Below are 23475 nucleotides of genomic sequence, written 5' to 3'. Positions count from 1 at the left end.
TCTCGCTCTGTCGCCCAGGCTGGAGTGCAGTGGCGCGATCTCGGCTCACTGCAAGCTCCGCCTCCCGGGTTCACGCCATTCTCCTGCCTCAGCCTCCCGAGTAGCTGAGACTACAGGCGCCCGCCACAGCGCCGGCTAATTTTTTGTATTTTTAGTAGAGACGGGGTTCAACCATCTTCGCCAGGATGGTTTCGATCTCCGGACCTCGTGATCCGCCCGCTTCAGCCTCCCAAAGTGCTGGGATTACAGTCGTGAGCCACCGCGCCCGGCCATCTTTGTCCATCTTTGTCCATCTTAATGAAAACATAATTTGCAGCAATAATATTGAGATTCACCTGGTGTATTAATATTTTAACAGAAATTTAATGAACTGAATTACAAGCTATGAGGTAAATCAAGTAGGCCACAGGTTCAGTAAAAAGGAAAGCACCTTCTGAACGTTGATCCTAATACCTGTGAGCATTCATGCTCTGAAATTATAGCTGAGCGCACACTGTGTGCCAGATGCGGTCCTACGTGCAGGGATGTACAATGCCCAAGGAACTGCCGGTGCCAGGATCTGGGCTTGTCAAAAGGTGCCTTCGGTGTATGTGAGGAGACCTATCATGGGGGACACACTGGAAAAACCACCAACATGGTCCAGCGCAATCAGTGAGGCAAATGCATGGGGAGGTGGAGAGCGAGAGCTGCGGAAGGAACAGAGGCTCCATAGGGAGCCCAGAGTGGAGAGAAGCCCCTGGAAGGAGGGGCTATGGAGGTCCTGGTGGAAGAAAGCCCGGGGAGCCCGGTGGGTGTGGATTAGGGTCAGGAGGGGATCAGTGAGTGAAGAGAAGCGTTTCAAGGAGTGTGTGTGTGAGTGTGGATGTGGGTGTGTGTTTGTGAGAGTGTGAATTTGTGTGTGTGTGAGTGTGTGAGAGACTGTGGTGTGTGTGATGTGAGTGTGGGTGTGTGTGAGCGTGAGTTTATGTGTGTGCATGAGAGTGTGTGAGAGACTGTGGTGTGTGTGATGTGTGTGAGTGTGGATATGGGTGGTTTGTGTTTATGTGGCATATGTGAGTATATATGGAGTGTAGTGGGCTTCGTGTGTGAGTGTGGTATGAGTGTATATATGGGGTATCCATGGTGTGTGTGTGGAGTGTGTGATGTGTGTGTGGTATGTGGGTGTATGGGGGGACGTTTGTGGTGTGTGTGTGTGAAATGTATGTGAGTAGATGGTGAGTGCTATGTGTGGTGTAAGTGTGTGATGTGTGTGTGGTGTATGTGAGTGGTACATGAGATGAGTGTGGTATGAGGATGTGTGGTGTGTGTGTGTGGAAGTTATGTGTGGTGTGTTTGTGGTATGTGAGTGTGAGTGTATGAGGCATGGCGGTGGTGTGTGTGGTGTCTGTGTATGTGGCATGTGTGTGTGAGTGGTGTGTGTTTGAGAGTTTGTGTGATGTGTGTGGTGTGTGTGATGAGTGTGTGTTCACGGTGTGTGTGTGGAATGTGTGTGTGTTCTATGTGTGGTATGTGTGAGTGTATGGGGAGTGTTTTTGGTGTGTGTTTTATGCATGTGGTGTGTATGGTTTGTGTGTATGTGGTATGTGTGTGAGTGGAGGTGGTGAGTGTTGTATTTGTGAGAGTATGTGTGATGTGCATGTGGTGTGTGTGGGGGTGGTATGTGTGGTATGTGTGGTATGAGTATGTGTCTATTGGGGTGTCTATGGTGTGTGTGTGGAATGTGTCAGTGCATGGTATTGTGTGATACGTGAGTGTGAGTGTATGCGGGAGTGTTTGTGGTGTGTGTGTGATGCATGTGGTGTGTGTGGATGTAGGAAGTGTTTAAGGTGTGTGAGTTTGTGTGATGTGTGTGGTGTGCATGTGGTATGAGTGTGCATGTATTGTGTTCATAGTGTGTGTGTGGAATGTGTGGTGTGTGTGGTATGTATGTTAGTGTAGGTTGTGGGTGTGATGCGCGTGTGGTGTGGGTGTGGTATTTGTGGTATGAATATGTGTGTACTGGGGCGTTCATGTGTGTGATGTGTGTGGAATGTGTGAGTTTTTGGTGTGTGGTATGTGAGTGTATGGGGGCTGTTTATGGTGTGTGTGTGTGTGTGTGTGTGATGTGTTGTGAGGGAAAGTGTGAAATGTTTTGCTGGGAAAGGAAAATCATCAGGTAAGAGAACTGTAGCAAGGTTACCGTAGCAGCAGGACAGCAAACAGATCATGAGGTGCATTAGAGACGGGGAGACCAAAGCAGTTATTACTGGCAAGTTGACTCAAGTAACTGAAATCTGCAAAGCTTATGATTGACAGAGGAATTATAGAAAGTCAAAATACACACATGCACAGTAAGACTTTCTGATTCCGTACCATAGGCTTCTTTTTTAATATTTTTATTTTGTAACATTATCTTAATAGCACATTATTAATAATATTTTGAATAATGAAAATACCCAGTACAAACATTTTTCCCTAAACTATTGCTTATCTGGTGATGCCACCCAAGGTCAAGGACCAGGGTCACATTTCTGTTTTTATACTTCAGGTCAATAGGAGCAATAACAATGGCTAACATTTACAGAAAATCTATGTTCCAAGTCTTATTTACATATATAAATTAATTTAATCTTCATAACAGTCTATAAGGTAGGTCACTATTATCTGTTTTTAGAGACTAGGAAACTGTGACACAGAGAGGAAAAGTAAGTTACTCACTATCGCACAGCATGAAGCTGTGGAATGAGAATTCCAACCCAGACACTCTGCTTGCAGCCACTCCACCCCAATGTCTACCAGAAAGTGTGGTTCAGTATTTTGAAAGAATGCTGGTGGATTCATCTTCATTTATATACCTCCACTGTGCCTCTTGTATGTAATTCTGAACATAAAATTAGAAAAAACCTTCACCTGAAAATAGAGATATTCCCTCAGCAATAGCATAGGCATGTCATCATGCCCTTGAGCTAGCTAGTCATAAAAATTCTTACAGATCACACAGCAGGTTTTGTAGACAATAATGACCAGCCGTGGGCAGACACAGAACTCCCCAGCCCAGACTAGTAGGGTCAAGTCTGCAAGCACAACGGAAGCTCCTTCTTGCTGAGATAGGTGACTGGAAACAAGACCACAGTTCCCACGCCCAGAGGCAGTTGCGACTCAAGTGTGTTTAGTCTCCTGGGCCTGGAGGAGAGTAATGGGCAGCCCGCTGGGCTGTAATGGCCATCTGCCCGCCTGCGGTTTCTGCCCTGATGCGCATGGTCCCTTCCTTCCTAGCCAGACCGTGTTCCAATCACCTAGTTCTAATCGGCCTTGCCCCAAGTGCATCAGATGCTGCTTCAAGTTTCAATTACACTGTATAAACCAGGTTTCTGGAGAATTCCAGCCAGACAGTGATCCGAGGCACTCACCCCGGACCCTGCATACGGAATCTGACTCAGATCTATGTTGTATTCACAGCACCTGCCTAGTGATGGCAATTTTGTCCAACAGCACCTGCCTCCCCTCTCCGGCTCTTTGCTCTTGGGTAGTCTCCCTGACACCTGGCCTTTGTGTCTACCTCAGGAGCTCCCAGCAGCGCTGGTAACAGGCACCAAGCTTCTGAGTAAAGCCTTGGGCCATAAGTCATGTCATTCATTTTACTACTGGTGGAAGATAAAACACCAAAAATCAGCCAAAGAACTGTTCCTTGGAAAAGTGCCTCAACATTTGGAGGGGTGAGGTATACTCACAGGAAAATTTATTTTTATTAGGCTTCCCACAAAATATTAATGAAATACTCATAGTGATTCTCCATCTTCCATTTATATTAAAAATAGTATATTTTAAATGTATCAATTTTGGCTGGGTGCGGTGGTTCACATCTGTGAGTCACATCTGTGACTTCGTTACAATTAAAAACTTTTGCTCTGGGAAAGGAAATATTAAGAGAATGGAGAAACAAGCCACAGACAGGAAGAAAATATTTGTAAAACACCTGTCTTGCATCCAGACCATTAAAAACCACTTACAACTCAACAATAAGAATTCAAGCCACCCAATTAGTAAATGGACAAGATCTAAAGAGGCTCCCATCAGAGATGGCATATAGAAGGGGGAAAGCTTATGAAAAGATGTTCGCCCTCCCTGCGCTTTTCCCTCCCTGCGTCCCTCTCTCTCCCACACACCCTCCGCTGCAGCGAGAGTGGGAGCGGGTCAGGGGCGGTAGGCGGTGACGGTGACTTGCTGTCTCTCGTGCGAGGCGTGGGATTTAAGCGCATTATAAGCCGTGGGTCCCGGAGAATCCCGAGAGGCTGCGCTTGGAGCCCAGACTGACGCGCTTCTCTCATGGTTCCGGGCCGCTGCCCTGCAGAGCCCACCTTACTCTTACTCTCCACAGGCCTGTTGGCCGCGGCGGGCCTTGGCTCCCCTGAGCCTGGTGGGCCTGCAAAGGGCTGCGTCCAGGAGCCGCCCCCAGGGAACAAGCTGCCAGCGGGCCTGGGGAGAACCGCCCGTCCGATGAGTTCGGCTGAGCGTGCACGCAGTGCCGAAATCAAGGACGCCTGGATGCTTTTCGTTGCAGAGTGACAAAGGTTTAACAACAGGAAGAGGATCAGGGGCCAAGACAAGAAGCTGAAGTTCGGCCTGCCAGGACCCCCGGGCCCCAGCATCCCACCCAAGGCGCTGCTGCAGGAGTTCCAGCTGCTGCTGAAAGGTGCGGTGCCGCAGGGCCAGAGTGCGGGACCCTGAGCCCTGCATGCCAGTCCTTGCGGGGGCCGATCGCTGCGAGCCTCACTCAGGTCCAGCCGCCTCCAGGGAGGACAATGTAGACGAGGTGCGGGGCGTGAGGGCGGTGCTGGCCGCACCCCTGGTCCTGGGGCCGCGGGCGCCGCGCGAGGAGGCCGCCTTCCACTGACGCCTGCACCGGGACCGGTTGCTGCAGCGGTGCCGGCTGCAGGAGCTCCGCGTCTGCTGCTTCTCCGACGCCAGGGCGCCGCCAGGATGACAGGTGCAGGAGACTGCGGCTGTGGGCAGATGTGGTTTCCAGCCCCAGGTCCCCGCGGCCCCTGGCTTCCCAGCTCGCTGTCCTGTGAGCAAGAAGATGAAAAAAGCCACCCGATCAACAGGTCAGCTGCCCCGCCTGGCAGCCCAGCCAGACAAGGCAACCGAAGTTCATCCTCTCTGAGTTGACTTCGTGCGGGCAGCGGGCCGGCGCCCAGGATGCTGGGGAGCCCTGCGCGCTGGAGGCCGACAAGCCGTGGGGCTCAGAGGCGCCTCAGGGCGAGAAGGCACCCGCCTCCCAGCGCTTTCACCCCCTGGCCTGCCCGGCCCGCGTGGTGTCCCAGTGGCTGCGGCCACGCCAGGCATTCTGCCCCGCGGCGGCTGCACAGGGACGAGAACTGAGAACCCCTGCTCAACCCCATCCGGGGTGACTGCCAAATGCCTATGCCAGCGGCCCCGATCTCCCTCCGGTGGAGGAGTGGGGCGGGAGACACGGCCTGGGGGCCTCAGGCTGGGCGCGCTGGCGATCCCGAGGCCGACCAGGTCATGCACCTCCAGTCCGCCTGGGCACCCAAGCTGCAGCCGCCTTCTGTGTGCAGACAGCAGCCTCCAGGCAATCCCCGAGCCCGCCCGCACTCCCTACATCTCAGAACCGGGGCTAGAGGTCCCTGTAGCTGCGGCCAAGCCAGGCGGTCTGCCCTGCGGCGGCTGCACAGGGGCAGGAACCGGCCCTCAGACCCAACCCCGGTGGCTGCAGAGAGCCACTGGCTAGAGGTCCCCAGCTCCAGCAGAGGAGGAGCTGGGCGGGGGCAGGGCCTGGCGGGCTCTCAGGCCAGGTGCACTCGCGATCCAGAGGCAGCCCAGGCCATTCTCCACCACCTGGGCGCCCAAGCTGCAGGCGCCCTCTACCTGCTGGCAACAGCTGCCTGGCCACTCCCAAGCTGGCTGGCGCTCCCAGCCTCGCAGAACCGGGGCTAGATGTCGCCGTGGCTGCGGCGAAGCCCGGCGGTCTGCCCGGCGGCGGCTGCACCGTGGCTGGAACCGACCCCCCAGTCCCATCCCCCATGGCTACGGAGGGCCCCTGTCAGCGGCCCCGATCTCTCTTTGGAGGAGGAGCGGGGCGGGAGTCACGGCCAGGAGGGCCCTCAGGCCGGAAGGGATGCACGTCTGCGATTCCGAGACGTCCCGGGCGAGCCCAGGAGAACCCGCAAGCCAGCAGCGCCTGCGCCCGAGCTGCAGCAGCCCCCTGCAGGCCACGCGGGCTCGGGAGCGGTTTCCGGAGTCCGAGCTGGCGCTGAGCTGCAGGCGCGAGCCTAAAGGCTTAGCCGGGGCTCACGCTGTCTGAGAGATCGGAGCGTTGAGCTACAGGCACGCGCTTAACGGCTTCGTGGAGCTCACTCGGTCTGAGAGGTCGGAGGCTGCGAGTGTAGCTGCTGAAGGCTGTGGTGGACCAGGCTGGATCGCGGATTCTGAGCTACATCGCGGGTTTGGTGGTGGATCTTGGATTTGGGGGTGGATCGCGGGTTTGGGGGGTGGATCTTGGATTTGGGGGTGGATCGCGGGTTTGGGGGTGGATCTTGGATTTGGGGGTGGATCGCGGGTTGTGGGGGGGATGGCGGATTTGGGGCTGGGTGGGGGTGGAAAGGCCACGAGGAGCCGCGGCGGCTCAGGAGCGGGTGGTGGGCGTCTGAAAAGTCGCCACCATGAGGAAGCTGTTCAGCTTCGGGAGACGCCTGGGCCAGGCGCTCCTGGACTCCATGGACCAAGAGTACGCTGGTCGGGGGTACCACATCCGGGACTGGGAACTGCGGAAGATCCACAGGGCTGCCATCAAGGGCGACGCCGCGGAGGTGGAGCACTGCCTGACGCGCAGGTTCCGGGACTTGGACGCCCGCGACAGAAAGGACAGGTAGCGGGGGCTCAGCCTGCGGTGGGAGGGGGCCCCAGGCCCGGCTTCCCTGCAGCCCCTGGGGCGGGGGCCTTGGAGGACCCCGGGCACCCTCGGAGCGGCGGAGCCAAATGGAGCCTCAGCTGCTTTCCATCGCTGGCAATTCCCCGTCTGTAGCACTTGGTGGATAATTTGATTTAACTCACAAAGTTAAGCATATACACGTTTAAAACATGGGGCCATATACATGATAGGGAGGTGCCTAATGAGAACTCATTCCCATGTCAAAAATACCATGAGCCATTTTCAGTAGGCGAAGAGTTCTCAAATTAAACCCTGTGTCAGTTTTAAATCCGAATCCACCTAGGTAGATAGGTTCTTTACTGGGGCTTCTTAGAGGGACACTTGGAAATGGGACGTGGGTTCCTTGAATGAGAAGACTCATTTTTCTCAAAATGTGAGCTCTATGTTTATCAGTTTTACATAAACCAAATAAAAATATCAAGGTTTTATCATTTTTGCATGACACTGTCTATCTTACTATTGTGATGATATTTAAAAATGTTCATAATGGAGTGAAAAAAGACTTGCTCCTCTAGATATCAAAATGTGCTATTAATTCTCACAATTAATTATTTACTAACAGCTGAAAACACAGATAAATAAATGCAACAGAATAGGAAATCCAAAAACACTGAAATATATGTAAGATATATACATAGGGATTGATAATGGTAACATTTCAGATGAGTAGGAAAGGATGAGTTATTAATAACATGCCTGCTGTGTGAAGAAAACTAATGGAATTTTATGTCGCAAAAATGAGTTCCTGATGGAATTTAGACTGAAATTTTTACATATGCAAAATGAGAAAAGTACCAGAAGAAAATACAAAGACTTATATATACAGGTACATTTTATGTTAATAAAGGCATTCCTAAGAATGACCTCGCAAGCAGGCATTCTGAAAGTTGATTTAGCAAACTAAAAATTAAAATCCCCTGTGTATCAGAAAAAAATTAACAAAAGGTAACACACTTGAAAAATATTTATGATATATATTTTTAGTAATATATAAAAATATATATTCAGATGAAAAGTGTATCTTCATCCTACAGGGAAGTTATTCTTTATCATATATAATATGATATATATTACTGATTATATATATAACAAATTGTATATATTACGAATATAATATGTTATATATATATCAGTTATATATATACAGATAAAAAGCACATCTTTATTTTACAGGGAATTCTTTCCAATCAAATCCACAAGAAAAGAACTCTAAAAGTGAGCAAAGTACTTTTTTGCAGATCCACAAGTTACTTATGTACATAAGAAAAAATCCTTAGTGTTTCTCATAAGAGAATTTAAGTTAAAAGAGGAATGAGACTGTGTTCTATCCACAGTGTTTGTGAGAATGAAGAGCAGTGGTACTTACACTGCTGCTTGAAGTTTAAGTTGCTGATGACTTTTCAAGTAGATAATTTGGAGATAATTACCACATTTTAAAAATGCATATGCCCTTTACCCATCAATTCCATTGTATTAAAATACCTTCAGAAAATAGAGATACATGCACTTTGTTTTTCTCAGCATTTATGTTAACAAGAACCCATAGAATGGATATGTGGCCATTGAAGGTGGCAATAGGTGGAGAAGTATGTTGGTATGTGAGGATGTATTTTGTTATAGCCAGTGAGGAAAAAAAATCAATTTGTTTGCACATACACACAAACATACTGTGGTCTTGTGTTAGCCAAAACTATGTACAAAATAGCATAAAATTAGTAACTTCTGAGCATTTGTATTTTCAAGTCTTTTGTTCTTTTTTCTTACCTTTGATTTCTGAAGTGAGCATTTCTAAAACTTCTAGTAAAAATTTATTATTAATGGAATAATTTTTGGGAAGAGAGAAATATGAATCTTGTACAGATAAAAATAATTTCTCACTATTTTTTATCATTATTATTGAGGGTTGTTATCTTGTTTGAACTTTTAGCTTCTTCAGAAGTAAAAAGGGAATCTTTTTACCTGTGCTTGCAGATTTTATTATGTACATATTATGTATATATGTTTTTCTTATGTATAGATTCATTACATATATGCAAACAATGATAGATTAATCATTTCATTATAGTTGTAGTCTTATAAAAATAACAAATAGCAAATAGTATTACTATCACAAAAATACTGGTTTATAAAAGTTGTATTTAAAAATATTGAGCTCCCCAACTGTATTCTATCAATCCATTTATTCATCAAACATAACCTGAATACCTGTTATGTAGCAAACATTTTACCTGTTATGTAGCAAACATTTTGCACTATCTCTCAGGACCCTTCCATACTTAAAAACTTTGTTTACCTGTTCTGCCTGAGCAAGATGAGAGATTTAAAATGGGAATAGTAGGACTTAATCTCCTTGAAGCTTTTCCTCCCACCTTTCAAGCAAAAGCATTTCTGAAGGTAGAAAACAGTAAGAGATAACCTTTAACTGCCCTTTTGAAAATTTATCAGTCTTAAATACTAATATGAATAATTGGAAAGTCTGATTTGCATATATTCTGTAAATCTAAGTGTTGACTAAAATGAGCCATACCTGTTCATCTCAATCATTAGTTTCCTTTAGCTTCATATTTTTAAAAATCAAAGAAGTAATTTGTTTAAAAAATATGTTGTTATTTCAGTGCTCTTTCCCCATGGTACTTTTAGGAATTAAAATGTATTTAAGTGTCAGTTAGATGCCTAGAACTGCCCTAGACCTGCTGTCTATACCGTATTTGCTTAATGTAAGGCCTCATGGATTGTGTGATACCCTACTGTTTTCTATATTAATAAGATGATTTTTTAAACGCTACCAATTGTAGTTATAAAAAATTATGAATTATAAATGCCATTCCAATATCAGATATACTAAAATGTGACCTAATCTTTAAATCATCCTGCAAAATAGCAATAATTGTATCATTTTACTTAATTAAAATGTTTTTGTTAAGTAGTAGTAATAGTAATAATTGTAACATCTGGCTGGGTGTGTGGCTCACGCCTGTCATTCCAGAACTTTGGAAGGCTGAGGTGGGAAGTTCTCATGATGCTAGGAGTTTGAAACCAGCCTGGGCAACAAAGTGACATTCCTACTCTACAAAAATTTTTTTAAAATTAGCTGATCATGCTGGTGCACTCCTGTGGTCCCAGCTACTCAGGAGGCTGGGGCAGGAGGATTGCTTGAGCCTATGAGTTCCAGGCTGCAATGAGGTATAAACACCATTGCACTCCAGCCTGGGCAACAGAGCAAGACCCTGTCCCAACAAACAAAAATTTAACAGTTATTGAGCTGTTGCTTGTTCTGGAGATGGTCCTAAATGATTTACATAGATTTTCATTTAAGCATCACAGTGGTGTCCCGTGAGCTAGCTGCTGTTGTCATCTTTATTTTATTAATGAGGAAATTGAGGCACAGAAAGGCTAAGCAATAGCTGGTACCTGACCGAGTTCAAAGTAGAACTCAAACCCTAGTTGAACTGAATCTAAACACCAAGCTCATTCTGTCCAAATAGGCTGCTGTTTCATTAAGGTAGGGGGCAATAAGAGCTAATAAATATTGTACTTTCTTCAAAAGAAAATTATTTGTTTTGAAGGCAGAGGAATAACTTGCTATTCACTGTTTACAATTACATGAACCATTGTAGGTTTTGAGATACTGCACTACCATTTCCTGAAAACTCCTCTCGCCCTCCTAGGACTGTTCTACATTTGACCTGTGCCCATGGCCGTGTGGAAGTGGTCACCCTCTTGCTGAGCAGAAGATGCCAGATCAACATCTGTGATAGACTAAACAGGACACCTTTAATGAAGGTATATAGCAGCCAACTTTTTCAGCATGAAATGGATTTGATTTAAATACATAGAATTAAAATGAATTTATCTCATTTAAATATAACTAGTTGGTGAAACCTGTGGAATATGTATTTTGAATTCTTAGAATTTATAGTCTAGTTTTTTCATCTGACACTAATAGGCTGTACACTGCCAGGAAGAGGCTTGTGCCATTATTCTCCTGGAACATGGCGCCAATCCAAACATTAAGGATATCTACAGCAACACTGCTCTCCATTATGCTGTGTATAATAAGGGGACTTCACTGGCAGAAAAACTGCTTTTCCACCATGCAAATATTGAAACACTAAACGAGGTACAGATCAATCAACTTTCTTTTCAAAATACTTGTTTTAACATTGACATAGGTAAGAGTCAGTTTTTCATATTTGGAACTCAAGTGTTCCCGAATAAAAATATTTTGAAATAAATTAATTGTCTAAAATTTTACCTTAAATATTGATACTTTTAAAGAAGCTTTTTTAGTGCACTTATGGGAAATATTTGTGAATTTGTTAAGCTAAAACTTCTTCAAGTATTTGTTTCCTACCCCAGGTGTATTTATTTTTCTAATTAGTATTAAAAAAAATCACAGGAAAAAAGTTACCCTGGAAATAGGCTTTATCTTAAAACCAGCAATAGCTGGTACGTGACCGAGTTCAAAGTAGAACTCAAGCCCTAGTTTAAGTGAATCCAAACACCAAGCTCATTCTATCCAAAACAGCAACTTAAAATAAATGGAAGTCTTGCTGCTGCTGACGGTTTTCTAACAAAATGGATGTATCTTTCATTGGCAAGGTTTAAGAGGGAAAAATGGGAAGGGAAAAGGGAAGCAATCAAAAACATGCAGGTCAGTTGAAAATTAGGTAATGAGAGAAAATACCAAGAAGAGGTTTTGTTTTTTAGTTTGTTGTTTTTCCAGTTTATGTATTGAGACAAAGCACTCTCCAGCTTTGGGGTAATCATTTTTGGTTTGGTAAAAGAGGGATTGAAACTTGCCTAAAGATTAATTTTTAGAGGACTCCGAGGAAACCAGATTGGCAGTGAATATATGGTGATGACGTGAGAAACACTTCAGCAAAGGGTGGAACAAATTAGTAACTGACTTATTACCCATCCTGGCAAAAACAGCCACTTAGATAAGAGTCTAAACTCTCCTTTCAAATCTAGAATGTCTTGGTGGGAAGGTGGGAGATAAGGAGCTTATAAATAGCAAAATCAACTGGGATTTTGAGTTTACTTATCCCTGTTATACCCACACCCAGGAAAATTCACTGGAGTTTTAATAAATAACTCTATCTCATACTCTTTTCTCTTTCTGGCCACATCCCAAGCTGATAAAGGATATTGGCCATGTGGGTGAGAGATGAAACTGAAGCGATTGTCTGCCGCAGTAATTCTCAGCTAGAATTGTGCATTACAGTGACCTGGGGAAATTTTGTTAAAAGTCTACAAGTGTGGGCTTTCCCCTGAGGATTTTGATGTAATAGATCATAAGTTCTGAACATGTATGGTTAAAAATATTTTCTTGAAGCCATGCACAGTGGCATGTTCCTGTAGTCCCAGCTACTCAGGAGGCTGAGGTGGGAGGATTGCTTGAGCCTAGGAGTTTGAGTCCAGCCTGAGAAACATAGTAAGATTCTTGTCTCTTACAACAAGAGCGAAAAATAATAATAATAATAATACCTCAGCGTTCGAATACACTCCTGATTAAGAAGCACAGAATAGATAAGTGCAGTATATAAATTCCCATATCTCAAAGACATAAGAAATCTCTGAAAGAGTTGGCATTTGATAGGTACTACTTTCTTCAAAGTTCTCCTTTCCAATAACATTAGCCTGACTTATCTGTCTTTCTCTATATTTGTGACTGGGAAGTGAAAGGAAGTATCATAGGCAATATCTCTCAGCTTACAGAATAACACCTTTTGCTTCCCACCAGGAATCATTCACTGCCATTCAGAAAGTCTTTAGCAATTTACTTGTGGGTAATCTTTCAATAAGTAGAGGCTGACCCTTTCACAATTTCATGTTCCTTTGTCACCATTCAAGTGATTATGTGTCAACAAATGTTCATTACAAGTGAGATTTTCTCAATTACATTAGCAGCAAATCCTGAACCTTTTTTTTTTTTTCAGTTGAAGTTGTATTAGGGACTATCTCAGTATGTCTGTTAAGTTTATAGAGCTTTGGCATAATCAGGATGTCAGTTTTAAACACTGAAATCCTTGAAGTCAGTGAGAATACAATAGGAATTCTTTTAGTAATTTAGTTTCAGCATTCCTATGAACTAATTATCTATTTGGTTAACAATCTGGGAAAACTATATACACATAGATTGCAAACGAATAAATGTTGGGAAAATTCTTGAGGTGGATACTATGAGTCTTAACAGCAATTTTTATTATGTATATATCAGGGCCTGAGTTTTTTTATTAAACATATGCTACTACAGAAAGAAAAGGTTCCACATGCAAATACTTGGTTTATACACAATCATTTAGCAACATATTCATAGCAAATATAAAAACACAAGGGCTATAGTCTAAGTGTGGCATATAGATTTGTTCTTTGCCTCTTTAAATTGAGTCAACATGTAAAATTTAGTAGACTCATGCAGAAATCTGGACCTCAGGCTTGTCTTAAGAATCAAATCTAGTGTCCCCTGGACCGCATCACTTCTTGGTCTGCTGTGCAGAGGTTGCCCTGTGTAGGAGGCACATATTCTCCAGTATGCTACTGTGCCCACCTGAGTACTTCACTTACTTAGGTAACCTCCTTCATCCTTATAAGTATTTGAGCTTACAACTCCTTTTTTATAGTATGTTTTCATAAAGATTTCAAGGTTTTCAAGACAGCATATATTGGTTCATAATATATAGTCTATAGTTTATATAAATCCCTCAATTATAAAGTTGAATTTTAGAATTCAGAAGTTTTTTTTTTAACTGTTTTTTTATATCTATACCACAAATAGTCATCTGCTTATAGGAATGCCTAGAAGCCTTTTTAGGTTATTCCTGCTGGGAAGTGGATAGATTATGAATATCGCAGGCATTATATCTTTCTTCTCAGCAGTTTCCCTTAAAAATGCAAGTGACGGCTGGGCACGGTAGCTCACGCCTGTAATCCCAGCACTTTGGGAGGCTGAGATGGGTGGATCATGAGGTCAGGAGATCAAGACCATCCTGGCTAAGACGGTGAAACCCCGTCTCTACTAAAAATACAAAAATTTAGCCGGGCATGGTGGCAGGCGCCTGTAGTCCCAGATACTTGGGAGGCTGAGGCAGGACAATGGCGTGAACCCGGGAGGCGGAGCTTGCAGTGAGCGGAGATCATGCCACTGCACTCCAGCCTGGGAGACAGTGTGAGACTCCGTCTCAAAAAAAAATTCAAGTGACTTATTGGCTTTTATTATGCTAGAAATAAGCCCTATACATCAGTATTAGAACTTTTATTGATAAGCCATTGTATTTTTATTTCTGATTTATATTTTCCCTAAAGTAAAAAAAAGTTAAATAGCAATTTAAATGGAAACCAATACAAATGGATTTAAAAAGTAAAGTTGCATTAGCATCCCAGGATTATCATTATAATTGAGAATAAAATTTCTTACTGAGCTTTGCTTTTTAATATTTATTTTCAAAATTTTTTAACTGGTCTCTCTTACACAGAACATACTGAACTTTCTAATAGTTAAGATAAAAATCTATCCTCTTGTATTAGGAAAAATCCCATGGACTATTTAATAATAAGGAAAATAAGTGCATTTGAAGCCAATCTCTCCTAATTCAGAGCTCATTTCCTTAGTGGCCCCTTTGGACCAGGAGTGCCTGACATTGGCATCCTGACACCATTGATAGAAGTGAATCAAGCAAGTTTGTGCCACCCAGAGGAAACCTCCACTTGTATTGGGAAGCTCTGACAACAGGATCCCTGAAACTCTAGTTCCTAAAATGTTAATGTTTGCCACAAAAAGTATTGTCAAATTGAGATTAGGCAAAGTTCAAGGGATTTCTAGATTGTTGGCCATGTAATACAGTTTTATAATACTCATATGCAGATGATCGTGGAATCTTTTTGTTGGGGTACAGTTCTTCTGGTAAAACAAATATTCTTTGAAATATAGTTTAAGAAACACTGCTCTAAAGATAATAATTTAGATCATTAATTTATTTTAAAAACGTAAAGCATTCGCTACTATGTCTTAAGTTTTAGGGTTATAGAGAAAAAAGATACAGCCCTTGCCCTCAAGAAGCTCTTGGTTTCAGTGGGAAACAATGAAATAATTACAATGTACTGTGCTAAATGCTGAGATAGAAGCAAGGATTTTGGGGACTCGTAAATATAGTGAGTTTTGGAGATGACCGAAGTTAATGTGGGGAGGCAGAGAAGGGGTGTTTCAAGGCAGTGTGTGGGAAAGCACAGAGGAGTGAAAAGGATGGGACTGCTTTGCATTTACTTTCTCTCTATATTGCATGTTTGAGTTCATAGCATCTTATAGAAGATTTTTAGTTCAGTTAAGAAATACATAATTTTGTGAATTATAAATTGTTTTTGCTTTTTACAGGAGGGAAACACTCCACTTTTGTTTGCTATAAATTCTAGGAGACAGCAAATTGTGGAATTTTTGTTGAAGAACCAGGCAAATGTACATGCTGTTGACAATTTCAGAAGGTGCAATAGTTTTGGGGTTTTTTGTTTGTTTTTTGTTTTTTTTTTCCTAAAAACCTGAATGTTCTAGAATGGTAACAGTCACTCAAGTCAGAAATGTTAATAAGATTAACTTATAACTATTGGCATATAGTAAAAAATAACATGAATAATCAGTTAGGTAGAAAAGCAGTTATTTGGACTGAGAAACATAAAAAACAGTATATAGTAGGATTCATCTTCTCTTATAGACTGTTACTTGTAATCTGATATTTTTGGTCCTGTAATCTTACATTAGCTAAAGGGGTTTTGTATTTTATTAATTTTATAAAGCGTAGACTTTAACTTTCAGTTTACAACTACTACTATTACCATTATTATTATTATTATTACTATTATTATTATTATTGCTGTTGTTTTAAGCCTGCAGATAGCTCTTACTTATTTGATCCCTAGCTGACTTTGAATTACACTGTATCAGACTAGGAAAGCAATGGGGAAATCTTCATCTAAATCTTTGCCTACTTTAGATAAGTGACCTCAGCACAGTTTCTTGGCCATCAAAGGACTATAAATTAGCAACTTGCATTATGTCATATCCCAATGGAACACGAAGCTTGCTTGTTGTCCCTGCCTTTTAGTCTTGGTGGTAATTTACCCAGATGAACACTTTAGCACCCAAGATGCTTATACACATAAGCTAGTACATGTATATGGTTATTATGTCTATCCTGACAGGCAAGATATGAAATTGGTGAAGTGTATCCAATTTGCTAATGAAATATCTTTATTAAAGTTCTTGAGTGCTGTTATTTCTTTATTATTTTAGAACAGCCCTCATGCTTGCAGTACAGCATAACTCGTCAAGTATCGTCAGCCTCCTCCTTCAACAAAATATAAATATCTTTTCTCAAGACCTGTTTGGCCAGACTGCCGAGGATTATGCTGTTTGTTATAATTTCAGAAGGTATGTGCTTATATTAAAAGACCAGTTAATACTAAATTAAGGTTTAAAATAATTACAAATATTGCATCTTATACATTAGGTGACAGTTCATAGTTTGTTTGAGGTAGTTTGGAATGGCAACAAGTTAGTCCACTTTTTAGCCAGAAATCAAACAGAAAGCTAGATTAGTTAGAAGTAGCAATGAATGCAAGATTCTTTCAGGACTTTTAAAGACCTTTATCCCTAGGGATCTCAGTGTTGTTCATTTTATTCCAAGTATAACCCTCATATGTGAGATATAAATAACGTCACATCTTTTACTTTTTTTCTTCTTTCTTTTGTTTTGAAACAAGGTCTCACTATGTTGCCCATGTCCCTGAGCTCAAGTGATTCTCCTGCCTCGGCCTCACAAACTGCTAGCCACCATGCCTGGCCTGACTTTTCTAATTAGTTATTGGGTCTTGAAATATCCAGTTTAGCAGAAAATCTTGTATTGTCCCCTGGGGCTACCTCCTATGCCTTCCTCCTTCGAATTTTTCAAAAAGCTAAGGGGTTCTCTAAGTCCAAGGAAGACAATCTTACTTTACAAGTCAGAAGAAGGGGGGAAAAGGCCATTCTAGTCATTCTGTTGTTTCCATTGATTCACTTGCTGTATTGCTGCCATTGTAACTGGTCCTGCAATCTGGTAATGATTAACTTTTGCCACCAGGATGCTGTTACTGATTCAGATCCCTCACTCTTCATGGTGACTTATACACAGAGTCCACAGCTGCAATGTTTTTTAGTTCATGTACATAGGCTCAGCCATTGTTCCCAGCCCCCTGCTCTGGCAGCAAGGCCTCCTGGCTTTACCCACACACATAGTGAGTAAACTGACCTTTCCCCAACACTAAAAACCTTATTTGTAGCCCACGTCTTAGCTAGGCTTACCCTAGTCCTTCATGGTAAGTAATCCTTTGAGGCCAGTGTCCATCTTTTCTCTAGCAAATATTAGTTGGGATTGTACTCAACAGTCAGGGATGTTCAAATAATGTTGCAGGAAGAGAGAAGAGGTCCCTTTGCCTTTTGTTATCACATCTGTACCTTGAGGCTTTTTTCTGTCCTGTGTAGCAGCTTTTGTTAGATAGCAAAAGGTTCCACATTATCCTTCAATAGATAGTGGGCACCAACTTGCCGTTGGCCCCTCAAGTAATGTGTTTCCACAGTAATGAAAATCTCTAAGGCTACTTGCATCTCTACCTCAAGTTTTTTTTTTTAATTATACTTTAAGTTTTAGGGTACATGTGCACAACATGCAGGTTAGTTACATATGTATACATGTGCCATGTTGGTGTGCTGCGCCCATTAACTCATCATTTAACATTAGGTATATCTCCTAATGCTATCCTTCCCCTCTCCCCCCACCCCACAACAGGCCGCGGTGTATGATGTTCCCCTTCCTGTGTCCATGTGTTCTCATTGTTCAATTCCCACCTATGAGTGAGAACATTTTAAAATTCTACTTCACAGGAAGTCGTTTGATAGAATTCTCTGTATCTAAAGTAAGTAATTTGTATTTCACAGAGCTAAGCCTCATCCATGACTTATGAGTATCCATGTATAAAACAGGGCTTTATACTTGCCCTAGCAGCACATATTCTAAAATTGGATCAATACAGAACAGATAAGCATGCCTGCTGCCTAAGGATGGCACGCAAATTCAGAAAGCATTCCACATGTTGCACAGTACCCAGAAGGTCGTTTGACTATTTGTTAACTAGCTTCAAGGAAACAATGTGAGTCAAACCAAAACAGGAGACACCCGATATGGAAATTGTTATTATGATCATTATGAAAGTATTCATATAAGGTGATCTGTGAAATGAGAACAGAGCTGAGTAGCATATGGGATGTCAAATGCAAATATGTTGTTAGTACATGACTTGGAAATGAGGAAACATAAACTTGCATCTCTTTCATGGAACCAAAAAACAATACAAGCAGGGCTTTGTCTTGTATATCAGTCGGAGAGGACCCAGAAGATGCAGCCTCTAACACAGACCTGCTGGCTCCGAGTTTGAGGAGGTAGAGAAGGAATGGTAGTTGTCCCAGCCAGGTTTTGACACCTATTAGTTTTCTGCCCTTGGTGTGACTGATGTGCTCAGTAATAGGGGACAATTAGGTTATATGTTTTAATGAGATAATAATATATTTATGTATAAATTTAGTTACAAGTTATGAACTAGCTAAAATGCTGTGAACTACAAGCCACAATGAGTAGAACTAATAACCAAAATTAGCACTTAGTAACATTCTCTGAAAACTGTGACATCCAAATATTAGAACCTATGAAAAAACACCCATCAGATTTTGTTTGAGATTCCAAAATGGTTTCAGCAATACAGTTCAAGAGTAAATTTTTCCATTGCTTTACGATTTCTCTGAACATTTGAACATGTTATCTCATTACATCCTCCTGACAACCTAGTGAAGTCAAATAGTAAAATCTCTACTTTTTAGAAGAAGCCATGGAGCCTAAGAGAAGCAACTCGTCTGAAAACAAAATACCTATTAGTTACAGAGCGAGGACTTACTCTGAGTGCAGGACAGTTTCCAGGCTGTTAAGCTAGCTAACTAGAATTAATTTACTGAGCTATGCTTTTCTCGGTTTATGAGTACTCCCTGTTTTTCTTCTTTAATTAGAAGCTTAATAAGTTTATAGAGCTTAAAATTTTAAAGTGTATGGGACATTAGAGTTCCGATATTAGCTCTGATATTGTCTGAAATGCTTTAAGAATTTAATATGTTTGGTAAATATTTTTCATATCACTATTAAAATACTAATTTTATTTATTACATTTATTATGCATAGCATTCAACAACAAATTTTGGAACATAAAAATAAGATACTTAAAAATCATCTTTGAAATGATAATCAAGGTAAGACTTCTGATAGTAAATTTCTCATTTCTCTTGGTGATCTTACTGATTTTAAAAGGCAAAATTACAGGCCAGGCATGGTGGCTCACACCTGTAATCCCAGCACTTTGGGAAGGTGAGGCGGGTGGATCACCTGAGGTCAGGATTTTGAGACGAGCCTGGCTAACATGGTGAAACCCCATCTCTATTAAAAATACAAAAATTAGCTGGGCATGGTGGCGGACACCTGTAATCCCAGCTACTCAGGAGGCTGAGGCAGGAGAATCACTTGAACCCAGGTGATTGCAGTGAGCTGAGATGGCACCACTGCACTCCAACCTGGATGAAAGAGCAAGACTCTATCTCCAAAAAAAACAAAAAAAAGTAAGATTACATATTTTTAATCATAAAAGAGCAGTTTAAAATATATATATTTATATATAAATTAATTTTTTAAATTTAATTTCTTTAGAATTCAGTTAAGAAGTTAGTTGTAGCTAATTCTCAATCTCAAACAGTATTGTCTGAAAAAAATTCATTTACCTACTTATGATCCCTGAAATTCTACATGATATTTTTGTATTAATAGAAATAAGAAATTAGATTTTTAAGTTAATATGTTGCATTTTCTTCTATAATTACATTGTTACGAATTGGACTTGTTATTGCAAATGGATCTTCTATTTAATTTTTATAGTAAATGGTTTATATTTAGTAAATAAATGTTAATTACAGTTGATTCTTGAATATCGTGGGGGTTAGAGACTCTGATCCCTGTGCAGTTGAAAATCTGAGTATAACTTTGACTCCTTCCAAACGTAACTACTAATAGCCTACTGTTGACTGGAAACTTTACTGATAATATAAACAGTCGATGAACACATAATTGGTATGTGTTGCATTATTATATACTATGCTTTTAAAATAAAGTAAGCTAGAGAAATGAACTGTTATAAAGAAAATCATGGAAAAGAAAAAATATACTTACTATTCATAAACATAAGTGAATCCTCCCAAAGGTCTTCATCTTTATCATCTTCAGGTTGATTAGGCTGAGGAGGAAGAAAACGGTTGGTTTTGCTGTCTCTGCGTTGCAGAAGCAGAAGAAAAATCTGCATATAAGTGGACCCCTGCAGTTCAAACTCTTGTTGTTCAAGGGTCAACTGTATTACACAGGAATCTGTGTCACTAAGAAAGTAACTGTCTTTAGAACTAGGAATTCAACAATCCCTTTCTGATACCATAAACAAATGGCAATAAGAACCATAAAACTGAGCCAGTGTGCACCCATACAAATAGGAGATTATTTTTGAAGATACCTACTGAATGCAGAAGACAGAAAAGTAATTCCTTCCCAAGAAGCAGAAGTTATGTTATGTATTCCTATACAAACAAGGTCTATTTGTAATTTATTCACCATAAGTTGGAAGCTCATGAGATATATTCACTTCTTAGAACAAGCTGTGTGTTTTTATGTGCTGGATAATTATCATAATAATAGTAATTTTGCTGGAAGAAGATAATCTGTTACCAGGCTGGGTGTGGTGGCTCATGCATGTAATCCCAGCACATGAGAGGCCAAGGAAGGCAGATTACTTGAGGTGAGGTGTTTGAGACCAGCCTGGCCAACATGGTGAAACCCTATCTCTACTAAAAGTACAAAAATTAGCCAGGCATGGGGGTGGTCACCTGTATTCCCAACTACTCGGAAGACTGAGGCAGGGGAATTGCTTGAACCCGCGAGGTGGAGATTGCAGTGAGCCGAGAATGCGCCACTGCACTCCAGCCTGGGTGACAGAGCAAGATTCCATCTCAAAAAAAAAAAAAAAAGATACTCTGTTACCATTAGGCAAGATATGATCATAATAAATATTCTAATAGCCAAACTCTAGGCTCAAAAAATGAAAAAAAATTATAATAAAATTATAAAAATGGTTCACAATAACAAAAACATGACACCTAATGCATTGTACAGTCTGAACCATATAAAGACACCGTTAATTTAGTACATAATTATCAAACCACTTCTATAAGTTAGGTTTGGCAAACTGTAGGAGACAAAGATGGAATTGACATAGTTTTTGTCTTTAAGATGCTCATAATAGAATATAGATAACTGTTTAATTTTTGTGTTTTTTTCAACAGAATTTTTAAGAAAAATATTTTAATTCATTCATATACTCGTCCACTTAAAAAATAACCATCATGTATCTTTTATAGACTAAGCATTTTTCCAATGTTACAAAATACATTTAAAAAATAGTTAGGAGATTGTTATTACCACTGTTATTTATTTTATTTACTACCTTAAGTAGTGCTTACTGTGTGTCCAATGTCATCTGGGAGCTTATAGTTATTATTTATTACATATGTATCATGTTCAGTATGTGCCAGGCATGTTTACATTTGTGGTAATGAATGCAAGCTTCTAAAATGTGGGTAGGATTTAGGGTATGCGTGCAGAGTGAGTGGAACTTTGCCAGGTAAGGAGGCAGAGGGATGATGCTTGGCAGAAGGAGTATCTAACAAGCTTGCATGTTTGACAGAAGCAGCAGCCATGAAGAATGAAAATTTTAAAACACAAGGAGCAAGTTCAAAAGATAGGACATCTGAGTGAACTTTGTAGAGTTTATGAGCAGTTCAAATTTGCTAGTGCAAAAAAATATATATGGAGTGCTTGGTAATGAGGTGAAAATAGCTTATAGTTATTATTTATTATGTATTTATTATGTTTAGTATGTGTCAGTGAAGGCAAGCTTAGGAAAGACTTTGTTGTTATTTTACCTGTTTCTAGAAACAAGTTCAATGAAAGACCTTTAATAGTATAGAAATGAGTAGATCTTATCCTGTAGGCCAGGGGAAACTTCTGAGGTAGAATGCTTTTGGCTGCAAATTCTAGAAGACCTAACAGTGGCCAAAACTATAAGAACCAGACTTGTTTTGGTTGTCCAGCGATATTATTGGATCCCACTTGTTCCTCTTTCAGCTATGCTGTTGGCAGTGTCTTGTTCATGTCTCCTTTCATGGTTGGCTACTTAGCAACAGCTCCAAACATCATGTTATCACAAGACAGTATCTAAAGGCTGGAAGGGCTGCTTTTCTTCACATGTGTCTTTTAAATTGGGAGAAAACTCAGAAGCATGCAGGGGACTTTTTGTAATTTTTTTTTTTTTTTTTCCGGGGATGTAGTCTCACTCTATCACCAGTCTGGAGTCCAGTGGCACGATCTTGGCTCACTGCAGCCTCCACCTCCTAAGTTCAAGCAATTCTCCTGCCCCAGCCTCCCGAGGAGCTGGGACAACAGGCACTTGCGACCACGCCCAGGTCATTTTTGTATTTTTAGTAGGGATGGGGTTTCACCATGTTGGCCAGGATGGTCTCGGTCTCTTGAGCTCGTGATCTGCCTGCCTCGGCCTCCCAAAGTGCTGGGATTACAGGCATGAGCCACCATGCTCAGCCCTTTTTGTAATATTTTATTAGCTGGGTCACACCACATGCTCATTCCTAAACCAGGCACTGAGAAAGCAAATGTAGTTATCTGATTAGCTTAGAATAATCACTTATCCTTTGAAGCTGGGGAGGGGTATTGGGATAATAAATACCCAAATAAATTTGTGATTCTCCAGCAAGAAACAACAAGGAACTGCTCTTGGGTAGGGAGCCAGCTGTATTTGCTCTAGAAATTCATTGGAAAATTGTGAGCAGGGGAGGCATTAGATTCAATTTGAGAATTAGGGCATTCTGTTCAGGGTATAAGGCAGGGATTGGCAAGCTTTTTCTGTAAAGGGCCAAATAGGAAATATTTTAGGCCATGTGGTCTCTCTATCTCTTTCAAAAATGATTTAAGCAGCTGAAGGCCATGCTTAAATGGCGTTAAGTAGCTCTGTCGTAGCTACTCAACCCTGCCATTGTAGTGTGAAAGCAGTCATAGGTGGCAAGTCAGTGAATAGGCATGACTGTACTCTCATAAAACTTCACTGAGAAAAAACATGGTAGGCAGGATTTGGCCTGTGGTCTACAGTGTGCTGACCCATTATGTAGAGGGTAGATGGAGGATAGATGTCACCTGGGAGCATGTAGTTATTATTTACTAGGTGTTTATTATGTTCATTAGATGCCACGCACTTTTAAATTTGTGGTGATGACTGCAAGCTTCTAAAAAAATGGGTAGGATTTAGGGGAAGCATGCAGAGTAAGTGAAGCTTTGCCAGGTAAAGAGGCAGAGGGATGATGTTTTCCAGAA

General features: G+C 41.5%; 2 protein-coding genes and 1 non-coding gene across 14 annotated transcripts in view; 2 read left to right on the top strand and 1 right to left on the bottom strand.

Moving 5' to 3' along the window:
• Positions 1 to 4052: 4052 nt before the first annotated feature.
• On the bottom strand, positions 4053 to 5381 carry LOC130541786 (transcription initiation factor TFIID subunit 4-like). Its single transcript, XM_057303114.1, has 2 exons — positions 5366 to 5381; positions 4053 to 5221 (listed from the first exon to the last, which is right to left on the bottom strand). The coding sequence occupies exons 1-2, from the start codon at positions 5379 to 5381 to the stop codon at positions 4053 to 4055; spliced, it is 1185 nt and encodes a 394-aa protein (XP_057159097.1).
• LOC100980224 (putative ankyrin repeat domain-containing protein 19) overlaps positions 5215 to 23475 on the top strand; it is a 26802-nt gene continuing 8541 nt past the window's right edge. For 3 of the 12 annotated variants that reach the window (XR_609924.5, XR_001338474.3, XM_063594325.1), the window contains exons 1-6: positions 5215 to 6868; positions 10600 to 10714; positions 10878 to 11051; positions 15306 to 15412; positions 16218 to 16355; positions 19186 to 19253. Coding sequence is in view for 6 of the 12 variants with exons in the window: in XM_063594325.1 (XP_063450395.1) it covers positions 6663 to 6868; positions 10600 to 10714; positions 10878 to 11051; positions 15306 to 15412; positions 16218 to 16355; positions 19186 to 19240 (795 nt within the window). In the remaining 6 variants the exon portion in view is untranslated. Of the gene's footprint in view, positions 6869 to 10599; positions 10715 to 10877; positions 11052 to 15305; positions 15413 to 16217; positions 16356 to 19185; positions 19254 to 20274; positions 23467 to 23475 lie in introns of those variants that run through there. The other 9 variants (XM_063594324.1, XM_063594326.1, XM_034967723.2 and 6 more) reach the window with 6 other exon arrangements.
• LOC112440870 (U6 spliceosomal RNA) lies at positions 17953 to 18055 on the top strand. The gene has a single exon (XR_003028867.1). It is a non-coding gene; the product is annotated as a U6 spliceosomal RNA (small nuclear RNA).

Source organism: Pan paniscus, chromosome 11, assembly GCF_029289425.2.
Source record: "Pan paniscus chromosome 11, NHGRI_mPanPan1-v2.0_pri, whole genome shotgun sequence".
Lineage (NCBI taxonomy): Eukaryota > Metazoa > Chordata > Mammalia > Primates > Hominidae > Pan > Pan paniscus.
This window is presented reverse-complemented; position numbering and strand designations above follow the sequence as displayed.